Source organism: Suncus etruscus, chromosome 17 (assembly GCF_024139225.1).
Source record: "Suncus etruscus isolate mSunEtr1 chromosome 17, mSunEtr1.pri.cur, whole genome shotgun sequence".
Taxonomy (NCBI): Eukaryota; Metazoa; Chordata; class Mammalia; order Eulipotyphla; family Soricidae; genus Suncus; species Suncus etruscus.
The window spans coordinates 1,355,736-1,372,975 of record NC_064864.1 but is presented as its reverse complement, the minus strand read 5'-3'; the positions used below and the strand labels follow the sequence as shown (position 1 = coordinate 1,372,975).

General features: G+C 44.6%; 1 protein-coding gene across 3 annotated transcripts in view; it reads left to right on the top strand.

The window, feature by feature from the left end:
• STOX1 (storkhead box 1) overlaps window positions 1-8,819 on the top strand; it is a 30,106-nt gene extending 21,287 nt beyond the window's left edge. Inside the window, exons 2-4 of one of the 3 annotated variants that reach the window (XM_049790480.1) lie at window positions 2,360-2,512; window positions 5,197-7,513; window positions 8,672-8,819. In XM_049790480.1, the coding sequence (XP_049646437.1) occupies window positions 2,360-2,512; window positions 5,197-7,513; window positions 8,672-8,819 (2,618 nt within the window). The remainder of the gene's footprint in view (window positions 1-2,359; window positions 2,513-5,196; window positions 7,514-8,671) is intronic. The other 2 variants (XM_049790481.1, XM_049790482.1) reach the window with 2 other exon arrangements.
• Window positions 8,820-17,240: the final 8,421 nt, after the last annotated feature.

Sequence of the window (17,240 nt, the reverse complement as noted above, 5' to 3'; positions counted from 1 at the left end):
GGGCTCCTTCATACGTGTCCAGTCCCTTCTTTAATGTCCTGTCTTCTCCCTAGTAACTCCCAACACCCCTTCCTAGGGCCAGCAAAGATCTAAGGCCTGGCATCCATGGACCCCAGGTTTGAACCCTGGTACTGCACGGGATTCCTGTCACCATGTGGAGTAGCTGTGGTGGTTTCTTGTCTGCTAGGAACACCCTCACCCCTAAAAAGACAAAGCCTCTCAATTTGGAGCACTGACAGTGGGCTTAGGGGACCAGTGTGGTTTTGGGGTGCAAGGCAAACACCCTACTTACTGTACCTTCCCTCTGGCCCAGTGAGACCCCCCCCCTTTTTTGGTTATTGGGTCACACCCAGCAGCGCTCAGGGGTTCCTCCTAGCTCTACGCTCAGAAATCTCTCCTGGCAGGCTCAGGGGACCATCTGGATGCCGGGATTCGAACCACTGTCCTTCTGCATGTAAGGCAAATGACTTACCTCCATGCTATCTCTCCAGTGCGGTGAGACCTCTTTCTACCCTTCATTGCCAAATTCCCAGTTTTTTCTCCTCCCATTCCCAATGTTTTTTCTTCCTCTGCTTCACAGAAATCAGTTGATTTTGCCATGCCGATATACTTTTTCTTTTTTGTCTCTATACATTTCTGGTCTGTCACCCTCTATTATTTTTTTTATTAATTTTTGGGGTTTTATAGTTTCATGTTGCATTAAGCCCTTAGGATGGACTTGGATGGTGGATGGAGGCAGAGGCCTTTCTCTGCCATCCCAGGCCACGTGGCTCTATCCCTCATTAACCGGGGGGTCTGGGTCCAGGAAAGTGATGGGTATTGAACTCACTCACAGGCAGGCTTCCAGAGAGATAACATCTTTAGTCAGCCCTAGCCAACAGATGTGGTTGCTAACCATTTACGCATGCCATTCTTAGCTTGCCCTGCGTCTTAACTTCTTTCAGCCATCTTCCCTCTGACCTCCATGCTGGCAAAGACCCAAAAAGCCTTAATCCTCTCTGGTCAAAGCCTTACCTAACCTTTCCAAGTCCCCTCCCTGAAATGGACGGGGTCTTGCAGGTGAGATCAGGTTACACAGGAAGAATGGGAAGGTAGGGCCACAGTTACATACCCAGTGGCATGCAGAACTTACTCCTGCCTCTGGGCTGGAGTGGTGGCGCAGCGGTAGGGCATTTGCTTTGCACATGGTCGACCCAGGATGGATTGCGGTTCAATCCCGGCACCCCATATGGTTTCCTGAGCCTGCCAGGAGAGATTTCTCAGTGCATCGCCAGGAATAACCCCTGAGTGTCGCCAAGTGTGGCCCAAAAACAAAAAAACAAAAAACAAACAAAAACTCACTCTACCTCTACAATCAGAAATTAAGTCATTATTAATTCCTGAGGGACTCAGGGGACCATACAGGTTACTGGAGATGGAAACTTAGGTCAGCGGCATACCGGACAAGTGCCTTCTCTGCTGTACTATCATATCACTCTGGCTCTCCTCTATTCTTTTGTGTTGGGGGGTTGGGATGAATTCAGCAATATTCAGGTGTTACTCCTGGCTCTGCTCTCAGAAATTGCTTCTAGCAGTTCTCAGAGGACCATATGAAATTCCAGGAATTGAAGCGCGATTGACTGCGTGTAAAGCAAATGTCCTACCTGCTACACAATCTCTCCAGTCCCTTTTCTCAAATCTTAGAGAAATTGGGCCACAGTGATAGCGCAGAAGCCTTTTGCCTTGCACATGGCCAACCCGGGTCGGACCGGGGTTTGATCCCCGGCATCCCATATGGTTCCCAGAGCCTGCCAGGAGTGATTTCTGAGTGCAGATCCAGGAGTAACTCCTGAGCAATGCCGGGTGTAACCCAACCCACCCCCCCAAAAAAAAGTCTAAGAGGAATTAATACCTTATGAGTAATATCTCAGAATTACTGACCTTAAGAGAAATATCTTCTTGGGTTGAAATGATAGTTCAGTGAGCAGGGTGCTTGCCTTGCATGCAGCTGACCTGGATTCAATCCCCAGCACCCTACATGGTTCCCTATGCCCTGCTAGGAGTGATTCCTGAGCACAGAGCCAGAGGTAATTCCAAGCAGCACCCTAAAAAGGTCCCCAAAATAATTTTTTTTTGTTTTGTTTTTGGGCCACACCCAGCGTTGCTCAGGGGTTACTCCTGGCTGTCTGCTCAGAAATAGCTCCTGGCAGGTACGGGGGACCATATGGGATGCCGGGATTCGAACCAACCACCTTAGGTCCTGGATCGGCTGCTTGCAAGGCAAATGCTGCTGTGCTATCTCTCCGGGCCCCCCCAAAATAAATTTAACTCATCTTTCCTCCCCCCCCCCTTTTTTTTTTTTGCTTAACTCTCCATGTAGGTGATGTCTTCCCAGTGCAGATGACTCCAGTCACTCAATCTCAGTTTATCCCTTTGGCTGAAGTCCTTTGCTGTGCTATAGCTGACATGAATTCAGCTCAGGTTGTAGTGACACAGGAGTCACTGTTGGCGCATCTGATGAAACACTACCCAGGTAGAGTAACATGTTCTTCTGAGTTACTGGTTCATTGCATTCATTCCTTTCTTATTTTGTTTTTATTTGGGGGCTACACTCGGTGGTACTGAGGAGCTACTCTCTGTCTTGGTGTTTTGAGCTCTCTCAAGAACCTTGTGGTGCTGGGAACTGAACCCAGGTCACATACATACAAAGCATGTGCTCAGCCTGTGAGCTGTCTTTCCAGCCCCTGGTATATTTTTACTTCCAGCTCTTCTCAGGATTCACTCCTTGCAGGGTGACCTGGGTTCAATTCCTGGAATACCATATGGTTCTGAGTACCACCAGGAGTAATTTCTGAGCACAGTCAGAAGGAAGCCCTGTGTGCCACTGGGTTTGGCCCTAACACCGAAAAATAAACAAAAATGTACTTGTGGGGCCAGGAAGGTGGCGCTAGAGGTAAGGTGTCTGCCTTGCAAGCGCTAGCGTAGGACGGACCGGACCGTGGTTCGATCCCCCGGTGTCCCATATGGTCCCTCCAAGCCAGGGGCGATTTCTGAGCTCATAGCCAGGAGTAACCCCTGAGCGTCAAACGGGTGTGGCCCCCCCCCAAAAAAAATGTACTTGTGGTAAAAAATGAGACTGTAGAAAGGAGTGCGAAGCAAAAGAGAAAAAATTATCAGTTTCTACCACCTCATATTCTCCCATCCCTACTTCTCAGAAGTGACATGTTTATGTATATGTATATACGTATGTATGTATATATATATATATATATATATATATATATATATATATATATAGGTTGTTTTTGTTTTTGGGTCACACCCAGCAGTGCGCAGGGGTTACTCCTGGCTCCACACTCAGAAATCGCTCCTGGCAGGCTCAGGGGACCATATGGGATACTGGGATTCGAACCAATGACCTTCTGCATGAAAGGCAAACGCTTTACCTCCATGCTATCTCTCCAGCCCCATGTATGTTTTTTTTGGTTTTGGTTTTGGTATTTTTTGGGTCTTGCTCCTATTTTTTTGTCCCAGGAGCACTCCTGGTTGACTTTGGGGGACCATATAGGATACCAAGGGTCAAACCCGGGTTGGCCGTGTGTGAGGCAAAATATTGCCCACTGTGCTATCTCTCTGGTCCCATTTTATATATATTTATAAATTGTATTTGAATATAATACCACTGAGTCATATTCTTGACCTCCCTCATTTCTCCCTGATTTTTGTTTTTGTTTCTGTAAATCAAGCACCCTCCTTATACTATCTTTCTAGCCACTTTTTTTTTTTTACTTTTTTTGTTTTGTTTTGTTTTTTTGGGTCACACCAGCAGCACTCAGGGGTTACTTAGGCTTCACACTCAGAAATTGCTCCTGGCAGGCTCAGGGGACCTGTGGGATGCCCAGATTCGAAGCAGGGGTCCTTCTTGGGTCAACCACATGCAAGGCAAAGGCCCTACCACTATCACTCTGGCCCCTAGAGTTTATATTTATATATGTATATATATGTATGTATATATTAGAGTTTTAATATTTAAGTGGCCAGAGAGACAGCACAGCAGGTAGGCTTTTGCCTACCTGGGTTTGATCCCAGGCATCCCATATGTCCCTCAAGCCTGCCAGGAGTAATTTCAGAGCACAGAGCCAGGAATAACCGCTGAGCCTTTCTGGGTGTGGCCCCAAAACAAAAAAACATAACAAAATGAGAAAGATTTAAGCAGTGAGACATTGTTACAGACTCCCATATTTGCCCTCAATAATGTACTTCTTGGTAACATTTATTTATTTATTTATTTATTTATTTATTTATTTATTTATTTATTTATTTATTTATTTGGATTTGGTCCAAGCCCAGTGGTGCTCAGGGGTGACTCCTGACACTGCACTCAGAAAGCATTCCTGTCAGGCTGGAACCATGCGGGATCCCGGGTATTGAACCCGGGTCAGCTTCATGCATGACAAGTGCCCTTCCTGCTGTGCCCCAATCTCAATGACATTTTAAATTTATAATGGGCATATATAATTTAGTAGTTGCAGTGCATTAATTCAGATTTTCTCTATTTAAGCATTAAGTAATTTTATAGCTTGTGGCTGAAGAGATAGCACAATGAGTAAGGCACTTGGTATGCACACAGCTGACTCAGGGTTCAAAAAGCCAAACAAACAAAAAATAGTAATCTAACAGTTATATTTTTGTTGTTGGTTTGTTCGTTTTTGGACCACACACGGTGACGCTTAGGGGTTACTCCTGGAAATGTACTCAGAAATCGCTTCTGGCTTAGGGACCATATGGGATGCCAGGGAATCAAACTAGTTCGTCCTAGGCTAGTGTGGGCAAGGCAGACACCTTACTGCTTGTGCCACTGCTTCGGCCCCTAACAGTTTTGTATGAAAGATGTTTGAGGTTGTATTTTTTTGTTTTTGTTTTTGTTTTTTGTCATTTGTTTGGTTGGTTGGTTTTTGGGTCACACCCGGCAGCGCTCAGGGTTACTCCAGACTCTACGCTCAGAAAACACTCCTGAAGAAAAGAAAAATAACTTCTGGCAGGCCTTAGGGACCATATGGGATGCGGGATTTGAACCACTGTCTCTCCTAGATCGGCTTCATGCAAGGCAGGCGCCCTACCGCTGTGCTATCTCTCCAGCCCCCCTAGTTGGTTGTTTTTTAAAGACTTAAGTTTCTTCTTTAAAGTATAGCCATGTAAAATACTTGTTCATTTTAGGCATTGCAGTTCCACCTCCAGACATTCTCTATACGGTTCTTGGAACTCTGATTAAGGAAAGGAAGATTTACCACACTGGAGAAGGGTACTTCATAGTTACGCCTCAGACGTACTTTATCACAAATGCAGCCACTCGGGAGCATAGGAGAGGTCTCTCGGCTGAGGGTCCCCCCAGGCCAACCTCTGTGACCTATCTGGTGAGCATGGAGAGTTGTGCGGAGTCTGCCAAGGAAAATACTTCTCCCCTTGCCCACTGTCAGTCCTGCCTCCATTTCCCCGACGTGTGCGCTCGGAAAGTGCAAGAGTCACCGACGACTGCTGAAGTGACTGGAAAAGGCCGCAAATGTCTTGGGGAACCCAAACCTTTGGTACGGAACCAAGCAGTCTTGGCGTCAGAAGAGAACCACCTCCTTGAGGATCCCAATTCGCCACCCTGTGCAAAAGACAGAGAGAGGGGCAAGAAGTTTGGCTTCAGCCTCTTCTGGCGCAATATCTCCAGGAGGGAAAAGTCCAGAACCAAGCTCACGAATTTCTCGGCCCAGTTCCCACCTGAAGAGTGGCCTGTTCGAGATGAAGATGACTTGGACAACATCCCTCGGGACATTGAACATGAGATCATAAAACGCATTAATCCCTTCCTGACCGTGGACAACTTGATCAAACATACGGCCCTCATGCAGAAACACGAGCAGAAAAAATATACTAGTCAGGGCACTTCAACAGATGTGCTAATCGTCAGACAGAAGCAGCCTACCAAGGAGGTGCCAAGGAAAAGGCAGGGCTGGTCAGCAAAGTCTCGAAAGCGGGGCCATTTGTTCAGGGACAGACATAAATCCGGGGGTCAGGGAAGCGAGCAACACCGGGAAAGCGTCAGACAGGACAAACACCCCAAGCTCCCTGCCCCACATGTTCACCTGAGGGCAAGTAAAGCAGTAGAGAAATCAGCTGGTGAGAATATGTCGGTTCTAGGTTCCCAGCTGGTTTACAAAAGGCAAATCAGCAACCCTTTCCAGGGTTTGTCCCCCAGAGGTGGCCCAGTAACCAGAGGGCCAAAGGGGGCCCAGAAGACCAGCGATTTGAAACCCAGTCAACTTGGAACGAAGGGGAAGCCTGGCAGGAGGGCAAGGTCCTTGGGCTGCTCGAATGTCCTTGAGAGTGACACCAAACAGCAACATAACAGGAAGAGGGATACAGGTGCCAGTTCTGTGAATGACTTGAGTGTTCCGCCCACGATGGATGACCTCAAAGACCACCTCACCGGTTACCCCCAGTTTGGCGCTTTTCAAAATGAAAGCAAATACTGTTCCTTTCGAGGAGGTGTGTTGAGACACGCAGTGTATAGCGAAGAGCCTGAAGCCCTCCCTGACTTGTTGGGGAGATACTCTTCTCACCTTGACCCAGTCGGGGAGATGAAGGACTGGCAGCCTAGCCTGCCACCACTGGGGGCCGCCTCTTTGGATAGAAAGTCCTCGATTTGTCTGTTTGTTGACAAAACCATTTATCAATTTCAAAATCTAGGTCTTTTGGATTGCCCAGTTGGCATAAACCATATAAAATCCGAGAACCAAGACAGAGATTCGGGTGAACTCGGTAAAGAGACATTTGTCCAAGATACAGAGGCAACAAGTGTGGAAGACGAGAGGCTTTCTGATGATGGCCAGACCTTGTTTCCGAACGAAGAGGAGGAGGATGGTGCTTGCAGCTCCTTATATCTAGAGGAAGATGATTTTTCTGAGGACGACGACTTTTGTGAAATGGTGTCTGGCCCCCTGCAGTGCTCCTTCACCTGTGACAGCAAAGGCAGCCACTTGGCAAAGCTCAAGGTGGCTGGAAGGTCCCTCGCTGACTCTCTGACAGAGCATGACAGCAACCTCTATAGTTCGGAGCTGCCAGTGTTTCAAGGAACCGAATGTTACGAACCGCCCCACGCACTCCCTCACCCAGTTGAGGCCTTAAAAGCTCCTCACGCTGCTGAAAGCCGCAGCCTTACTCTGGGGACCCTGTCCAGTTGTCACCGTGAGGAACCCAGCATTGCTACAAGTGTCTCTGTGCCTGCGGATGGAAACACATTCGGCTACTACAGCCAAAGGAAAGTGGGTTCTGAGGACGAGGCCCTCCAAGGCACTGCGGGGGTCATGGCCATTTGGAGACCAAGTCCTCAGAATCAGGATCTGAAAAAACAGTCCCCACCAAAGGCAGAAACTTTTGGCACGTCACACGCGCCAGTGTCAGCTCGGGATGTGCAGCATGAGCGGAGCCACCTGGAAGGGACAGAAAGCCACAGCATGGCAGGTGACAGTGGAATAGACTCTCCACGGTGAGTGAATAGAAAAGCATTTGATTAGCCGCTGTCGACAGAACATGAAAACCCAGGGTCTGTGAGTTACCAAGTGGGAGCACATAGCCAGGAGGAACCCCTGAGCATCACTGGGTGTGGCCCACAATCCAAAAAATATTTTTTTTATATAGGGGGCCGGAGAGATAGCAAAGAGGTCGGGCATTTGCCTTGTATGCAGCCAACCCAGGACAGATAGTGATTTGATCCCCAGCATCCCATATGGCCCCCTGAAATTGCCAGGAGTAATTTCTGAGCTTAGAGCCAGGAATAACCCCTGAGCGCTGCTGTGTGTGACCCAAAAACAAACAAACAAACAAACAATATATATATTTATATATATAATTAGGTAGAGCTAATTCCTTTTTGTTTGTTTTTGTTTTGGGGACCACACCCAGTGTGTGGGGGACCATATGGGATGCCAGGGATCAAACCTGGGTTAGCCACTTGCCTTACCTGCTATTCCTTCACTAAAGCCCTTAGAGTTCATTTATTTATTTTGCTTTTGGGCCACACCCGACTGGCACTCTGGTTACTTTTGACTCTGCTCAGAAATTATTTCCTGCAGGCTCTGGGAACTATATGGGATGCCAGGGATTGAACCCAGGTCAGTTGCGTGCAAGGCAAACACCCTACCCACTGTGCAATTATTCCCAGTCCCTAACGTTTATTGTTAATGTGAACCAAGCTTTGAATATTTCTCTACTACTAAATAATATTTTTTTTGGTTTTCTTTGGGTCCACACTCTTTAGTGCTCAGGAGTTACTCCTGTTTCTGCACTCAGGAATTACTACTGTACTTTCACTCTGTCCCTACTAGTAAATCTTGATTTATCTTTTTTTTGGTGGGGGGAGTGTTCATATCCAGGGTTCTCAGGACTTACTCCTGGTGGGGCTTGGGAGACTATCTGGGATGCTGGGGATTGAATATATGGGATGCTGAGGATTGAATCAAGGTGGCCCACCTGCAAGGCAAGTGCCATACTATAGCTCTGGCCCCTATTGTGAATAAAATGTGAAGAGAACTAGGTTTCTAAAGCCTTTCTGTTGCTTCAGAGTAACAGATCAATGTATAATGCCTTGTTTAGAGACTCAGGGCCCCTTTGAAGAGAATAATTGTATCATTTTTAATCTCTTTAGGACACAGAGTCTGGCATCTAATAATTTAGTCATTTTGGATGGACTGAAAAGAAGACAAAACTTTTTACAGAAGTTTGAAGACACAAAGAATAGTCCAACACTCATCTCGAGTCCCTTATTACAGCTAACTCCAGTCATAAATGTTTAATTCTTTTCTTTTAGAAAATTATTTTTGTAAAAATGTACAGCATTAATATAGACTTTGTCTCAATTGGGTATAAAGTAATCTAAAGTTAGCCATGTATACTATTTCCCTAATATCCTATTCTAGATTTTTTAAACATTTGGCAATTAAAAAATTTTTTTTGTATGGTTTTTTTTGGTCACACCGGCAGTGCTCAGGGGTTACTCCTGGCTCCATGCTCAGAAATTGCTCCTGGCAGGCACGGGGGACCATATGGGATGCCAGGATTCAAACCGATGCCCTTCTGCATGATTTTAAAATTTTATTTTACTATGAACTTATTGGGAATAGATAGCTTACAATAAGAACATGAAGTTAGCAAGCCGCTATCCATTAAATGTAAATTTCAGGCATTTATTAATTCTCAAAAATCCGTGGGATTTTAATTGCCTATTCTGTAATGAGTTTTTCTACCTCGACCTCGAGAATACTGAATTCTTTTTTTTTTTTTTTTTTTTCGTTTTTGGGTCATACCCGGCGGTGCTCAGGGGTTACTCCTGGCTGTCTGCTCAGAAACAGCTCCTGGCAGGCACGGGGGACCATATGGGACACCGGGATTTGAACCAACCACCTTTGGTCCTGGATCGGCCACTTGCAAGGCAAACGCCGCTGTGCTATCTCTCCGGGCCCGAGAATACTGAATTCTTCTGTTAAATGGACCTCAGATTTTGATACAAAAATCCAGAAAATAGTGTTTTAGAGCTAAGTAGATGCTTTGTTTGTAACTAAAGCCTTTTATCAGAAAGATGTACTGTGTACTCTGTGACAGAATTTCTTTCTTTCACTTGTTACTGCCAACAGTCCTCTCTGCAGTCAGCCTGAACATTATCAAATAGTTATGTTTTTGACTGTGTCCCCAGTACCTGTGGCAGTAGGCAGCAAATCCCTCCCTTACTTGAGACGTGGGGATCTGGTTTTTGGGCCACACCCGGCGGTGCTCAGGGGTTACTCCTGGCTGTCTGCTCAGAAATAGCTCCTGGCAGGCATGGAGGACCATATGGGACACCGGGATTCGAACCAACCACCTTAGGTCCTGGATCGGCTGCTTGCAAGGCAAACACCGCTGTGCTATCTCTCCGGGCCCAGACGTGGGAATCTTAAGGTGGTGAGAAGTCAGGATGTTTTCAGGTGATGGGGGATGAAGGATAGCACAGTCTTGCACAATGACTTCAGTGAAAGGTTGGTTTTGAGGTGGACTAAATTTAGAGATAGGATGAAGAGGTCTTATAATTCAGATGTAAGTGATCTTTTTCCAATCCCCAGAAGACTAAGGAACTTTACTAGAATTTTTTCCTGACTGGCCTTTTCAGATCAAGTAGTAAAATGTCTATTTTTTGGGTTTTGGGGAATGTGGAACAATTAAAAGAGGTTTTAACATTGGGTACATGCTCATGCTGTTATTCTCCCGGGGCTGGAGAGATAGCATGGAGGTAAGGCGTTTGCCTTTCATGCAGAAGGTCATCGGTTCGAATCCCGGCATCCCATATGGTCCCCCGTGCCTGCCAGGAGCAATTTCTGAGCATGGAGCCAGGAGTAACCCCTGAGCACTGCCAGGTGTGACCCAAAAACCAAAAACCAAAAAAAAAAAAAAAAAAAAGAGTATTCTCCCCAAGGATCTCTAAGATCTTACATGTCTAGAATTATTACTATTACTATTATTATATTAATAATATTTGGGGGGCCGCACCCAGTAGTGCTCAGGGGTTGCTCTTGACTTTGTGCTCAGAAATTACTCCTGGCAGGCTCAAGGGACCATATGGGATGCTGGGGATTGAACCCGGGTTGACCGTGTGCAAGACAAATACCCTATCTGCTGTGATATCACTCTAGCCTGCTGCGGACTTTTTATCCTGATAAGATAAAAGTCCCTAAGCAGACCTTAGTGGGTTCATTTTTCCACTGGGAATCAAGCGGGTACATGAATCGAACGAATATGAAATATGAATTATGAAATATGAAATAAATGAAACCACACAGAACTACATGATGAAAACAAGAGGGAGAGGCCAGAGAGAGAGGCCAGAGGCTTTATTGGGCCTTATATAGACGGATTTTTGGGCGTAGCCAGGGAGAAAGGAAAAGGGGATGAACCAATGAGATCAGAGCTAGAATTAGCATATGAAGAGACAGGTAAAGAGAAACCAGATACCTTTAAGGAAATGGGGGGAAAGAGAGAGATCACAGGAGAGCTCAGCAGGAGACTTTTGTTTGGCTTTGGTACTGTCCTCCTTTGTTAGAAAGAAATACTGAGGCCTGATTTCTAATAATGGTCAAAAATAAAGAGAGAGATAGTCACAGCCATGTTTAGAATTATAGCCAATCCACGCAAAGGGTCAACTGATTTGACTACTCTAAGCGGGCCTTTTTGGCAAATAATTCTTTTTCAGGAGTGCACTACACCTAAGAAGGCTAAAAAGCACTTCTGATGTGTGCCCTTCCTGAGTGGGGTGTAACACTAGCCCCTAGATTTATTATTATAATTGGTTTGGGGTCACATCCAGCAGTGCTCAGGATTTATTCCTGGCTTTGTACACAGATCACCTTGGTGGGGCTTGGGGAACCATATGAGATGCCCGGGATTGAAACCAAGGTCTGCTGTGGATGTGAACAGAAGAAATCCAGTTTGCTGCTGTTTTGCTGGCAGTAGTTGGACCATTCAGCTTTGAGTGTTTTGGTTTCGGTTGTTTTGGCAAACCTAGCACAGTGTTCCAAGACTAGATGTGGCTCTAAGGACACTGAAGGGGTTGTGGCCCTAGTTCAGCATGTAAGGTGTTTGCCTTGCAAAATGCCAATCCATGTTCTGCCCTAGTACTCCATATAGTCCCCATGCCCTGAATGATTTTTCACACTGAAATGAATTCAGTGATCCCTGGATGCAGAGCCAGCAGTAAGCCCTGAACATTTCCAGGTGAGGACCCCAAATAAAACAAAAATAAAAGAAAGACATTCAACACCCTGGAAATGTCACAGAAAGCATCATCTGGATTGAGTGGTCTTGTTGGGAGACCATGTTTTAAGTGCTCTTGTAGCTTGTAATTAGCTTCAGTTAAAGAAGATTGGGAGAATGAGTTTAGCTCAATCTGAAGAATTTTCCATTAGACAAAATAATATGTAGATGAAATAACAGATGAAAAATAGCTCTGTAAAATAATTTATCATTATTAAGAAAATTATCCTTGGGCCCGGAGAGATAGCACAGTGGCATTTGCCTTGCAAGCAGCCCATCCAGGACCAAAGGTGGTTGGTTCGAATCCCGGTGTCCCATAGGGTCCCCCGTGCCTGCCAGGAGCTATTTCTGAGCAGACAGCCAGGAGTAACCCCTGAGTACCGCTGGGTGTGGCCCAAAAACAAACAAAAAAAAATGGTGATGGGAATGTTGCACTGGTGATGGGGGGTGTTCTTTACATGACTGAAACCCAAACACAATCATGTATATAATCAAGGTGTTTAAATAAAAAGAAAAAAAAAAGAAAAAAAAAACCAAAAAAAAGAAAAGAAAAGAAAATTATCCTCTTGACTATTGTTGCAGTGATTTTCTTAAACAGGAAGATTAAAAGTTGATTATTTTGACCTAAAGTGTTTCTTGTTTTTAAGATTCAGTGAGAGTCAACTATCTTTCTATCTTTTTGGGCCACACCCAGTGACTCTCTAAGCGGTTACTTCTGGCTATGGGTTTAGAAATCACGTCTGGCTCGGGGGACCATATGGGATGCCGGGGATCAAACCAAGATCTGTCCTGGATAGGCTGCGTGCAAGGCCCTACTGCCTGCGCCACTGCTCCATCTCTATATCTTTAAATTTTTTATTTTGTTTTTGATTTTTGGTTCACAACTGGCAGTGATCAGGGTTTACTCCTGGCTCTGCACTCAGGGCTCACTCTCGGAGGGCTTGGGGATCATATGGGATGCCAGGTACTTAAATTGAGTTAGCCATGTTTGCACAGGGCAAGTGCTATGACTATTGTACTCTCTCTCCAGCCCATATGTGTCAATTTTATTTTTATTATTATTGGTATTTTTGGGCTACACCTGATGACGCTCAGGGGTTACTCCTGGCTATGTGCTCAGAAATCACTCCTGGCTCAGGTGACCATATGGGATGCCGGGGATTGAACCAAGGTCTATCCTGGATCGGCTGCGAGCATGGCAAATGCCCTACCGCTGTGACTATCACTCTGGCCTCTTTTTTATTATTTTTTTTATAAAGAGCAGTTGATTGGATACATGCTTAATCTAAACAGCTGTATCTGTTCTTGACAGGAGAGTTTAACCATTGACATTTAAGGAAACTATTGGCAGAAAGGGCTCTTGTGCCATTATATTGTGTAAGGTTGTTGTTGTTACAATTGGGGGTTTGGTTTGTGTAATTACTCTTTGAGTAGCTCATTTAGGATCAGTTCGGATAGCGCAAATATTGAGAGTTCTTTTTTGTCTGAGAATGTTTTTAACCTCCCATGTAAATGAGAGTTTTTCTGGGTAGTGGACTCTAGATTGAAAGTTTATTTTATTCAGTAGTTTGAATATGTCATTCCACTCTTTTCTTGCCTGGATTGTTTCAAATGGATGATATGATTTGATTCTTACGTTGTTTCCTTTATACTTGAGGTTTTTTTCTCCCTTACTGCTTTAAAGAGTCAATCTCTCTCTTTGATTTTTGCCATTTGTATTACCAAATGTCTTGGCGTTGTTCTGTTATGGTTTATTTTGTTTGGCGCTCTTTTTGCCTTTTGGATATGTAGAGAAACTTCTTTTCCAAGGGTGGGGAAGTTTTCTGTTATTATCTCCCTCACTACTTGTTCTTCCCCTTTTCCATTTTCTTCCCCTTCTAGAATTCCTATAATTCGGAGATTATTTCTCTTGTCTTTGTTCATTAAGTACCTTACATTTTCTTCCAGGGTTTTGTCTCTCGTTTATTGACTTCTTTATCATTACTGGCTTGTAATTTGTCTTCAAGTTCATCTATGTGATTCTCCACCTGTGTAATTCTGCTATTATCTACTATATTATTATGTAATTCTACTTGCTAATATGCTTTTCAGTTCCATCTGTATGGATTCTCTCATCTTCTGAAAGAGTTCTTCTTTGAGTTGGTTGAATTGTTCATTTATAGATTTCTTAATTTTGCAGGCTTGATTTACATTGTTAACCCATTAAGTGTTGATTTTAGGTGCTCATCTATAAGGTTCAGGTGATTGGGTGGATTTGAAGATTTGCCAGCATTTCTCTCTGTATCTGCCACAGTAGATGCTTTCTTTAGCTTCCCCATTGGTCTTTGCACTTAGTGGTTTGGAGTGCTGGCTGGCCCCAAAGGGCAGATAAACAGTGATGCATTGGAACCCAGGAGGCTGAGGGAAGACTGGAAAAGGGGCCTTATTTCAACTTGGTGGAGGGGATTAGGACTGGAGCCTCTCTGTTCTCACCCCTACCCAGGCCTGACTGTGTGTCACTTTTAAAGAATTAGGAAATGCTGAACTCGTACAAGATTCCTGAGCACTGTTCCTAGTTTTACATTTCTGTGTCTTTCCCTTGTCTACCATTGGATAAATAATTGGCAACAAACGCTTTCATCTGATTCTCATCCTGGCTAAATTTCATAGTAGAAAGTAGGATCCAGAATCTTACACTGCTCTTATCCCATGTAGGAACCTATGAAATCCATCTAATTTTGCCACTGGGTGCACCGATATCCTCTAAATGAAACCTATTATAAAAATGACATTACATTCCTTCTATAAGACACAGAATGATTGTGGATTTTCACAGTGTTTTTATTTTTATTATTTTGGTTTTGGGGTCATACCCGGCAGCGCTCAGGGGTTCCTCCTGGCTCTATGCTCAGAAGTCGCCCCTGGCAGGCACAGGGGACCTATATGGGATGTCGGGATTTGAACCACTGTCCTTCTGCATAAAAGGCAAACGCTTTACTTCCATGCAGTCTCTCCAGCCCCTGGATTTTCACAGTGTTAATGTTGTGAAAAACCTTGAGATTTTATAAAATAGGTGGCTCACATATTTCCAAATTTTTATTTGTGGGCCACACATGACTGTGCTCAGGGCTTATTCCTGGCTCAAAGATAACTCCTGGCAGGGGTCTGAGACCGTAGTTGGTGCCAGGATCAAACCTGGGTTAGTCTCTTGTGAGGCAATTGTCCTACTTGCTATATTATTGCAAGCCTTCCAAAGTGTTCGTTTGTTGGTTGGTTTGGTTTTGGGTCATATCTGATAGTTCTCAGGAGTTTTCCTGGCTCTGAGCTCAGAAAGAACTCCTAGAAGACTCGGGGGACCGTATGAAATTCTAAGGACCTAAGCCAGATTAGCTGTGTGCCAGGCAAGCTGTGGTCCCTTTGTGGAGGCTTTTTTTTTTTTTTTTTTGTGGTTTTTGGGTCACACCCGGCAGTGCTCAGGGGTTACTCCTGGCTCCATGCTCAGAAATTGCTCCTGGCAGGCACGGGGGACCATATGGGACGCCGGGATTCGAACCAATGACCTTTTGCATGAAAGGCAAACGCCTTACCTCCATGCTGTCTCTCCGGCCCCTGATTTTTTTTTTTTTTTTACCTTATTAGTCTGTTCTCTTTTGGAAAAAACTATTCTCTTGAGATAGCATGATGACTTAAGATCAGGAAGGAATCAGAAATGTTTTGACAGGGGCCCGGAGAGATAGCACAGCGGCGTTTGCCTTGCAAGCAGCAGATCCAGAATCAAAGGTGGTTGGTTTGAATCCCGGTGTCCCATATGGTCCCCCGTGCCTGCCAGGCGCTATTTCTGACCAGACAGCCAGGAGTAACCTCTGAGCACCGCCGGGTGTGGCCCAAAAACCAAAAAAAAAAAAAAAAAAAAAAAAAGAAATGTTTTGACTTTAGTTCCAATTCAAGAAAATATTAATATCAAGAAAGTGATCAAACTTCTCCGATTTTTCTCATCTGTTAAAGGAAGATAGTAATGTTATCTACCTTATAGAACTATTGTGTTATTTGAGGATAATTCATTTTTTGAAAGTGACTAATGAGGACTGGAGTGATACTACAGTGGGTAGAGTATTGCCTTGAAAGTGGCTGACCAGGGGGCCGGAAAGATAGCATGGAGGTAAGGTGTTTGCCTTGCATGCAGAAGGACGGTAGTTTGAATCCCGGCATCCCATATGGTCCCCCGAGCCTGCCAGGAGTGATTTCTGAGAATAGAGCCAGGATTAACCCCTGAGTGCTGCAGGGTATGACCCCAAAACCAAAAACCAAAAAAAAAAAAAAAAAAAAAAAAAGAAAGTGGCTGACCAGGGTTCAACCCCCAACATCCCATATAGTCCCTTGAATCCTGCCAGGAGTGATTTCTGAGTGCAGAGCCAGGAAGTAATCCTTGAGCATCACCAGGTATGGCTCAAGAACAAACAGTAAGGGGCCGGGCGGTGGCGCAAGAGGTAAGGTGCCTGCCTTGCCTGCGCTAGCCTTGGACGGACCGAGGTTTGATCCCCCGGCGTCTCATATCGTCCCCCAAGCCAGGAGCAACTTCTGAGCGCATAGCCAGGAGTAACCCCTGAGCGTTACCGGGTGTGGCCCAAAAACCAAAAAAAAAAAAAAAAAAAAAAAAAAAAGAACAAACAGTAAGTGACTAATGCAGGAAGCACCTGATATTTTGCTATTTATGTATATGTTTTAATTTATATTCACAAAACTTGCCCGATAGTTTATTATAGGCCTAATTCCAGGTAATTAGTACCCTATCAGCTTTAGTTTCCGAACTGTTTGGGGGCCACTGTTAAACATTTTTCTTTGGCAAAGAATATAGAAAATAGTCAATCAAAATCCAGCTATGCCTTGGGAGGTATTTGCCTTTGGCTAACAGATTATCAGTTGATAATTTATGTATAATAGAGCAAATATATGAAGCATGGACTATTTGAAGACTTTTTTTTGGGGGTGCCCACACCCAGTTATATTCATATATTATCCCTAGCTCTGTGTTAGGGATCACTCCTGGCAGGTTGAGGGGATCATATGGATTTCTGGGGTTCAAACCCGAGTTGGCCCCAGGCAAGCCAAATGCCTTACTTGCTGTACCTCTTACCTGCTGCTGTAAATGCCTTACCTCTGGCCCAGTTGAAAGACATTCTGATGTGAGATACTCCATTCCTTTACCCGGGATCTCAGTCAAACACATATGAGTCCTAAGTAGTAGCGCCCTTCAAGTTACCTTTCATATTTCAGAATTTGTAACAGAATGTACCTTTCCATTTTTGGCCTAGTTCCTGGGAAATTCTTTGCTAAAGTTTTTTTTTCAAGTGACTGAAATTAAAGAAACACAATAAATGTTATATACTGCTGGTGTGATGAATTGCTTTGGTTTATTATTCAGAGAGTAGAAGAGTGACCACCAATTACTGTTAATTTAA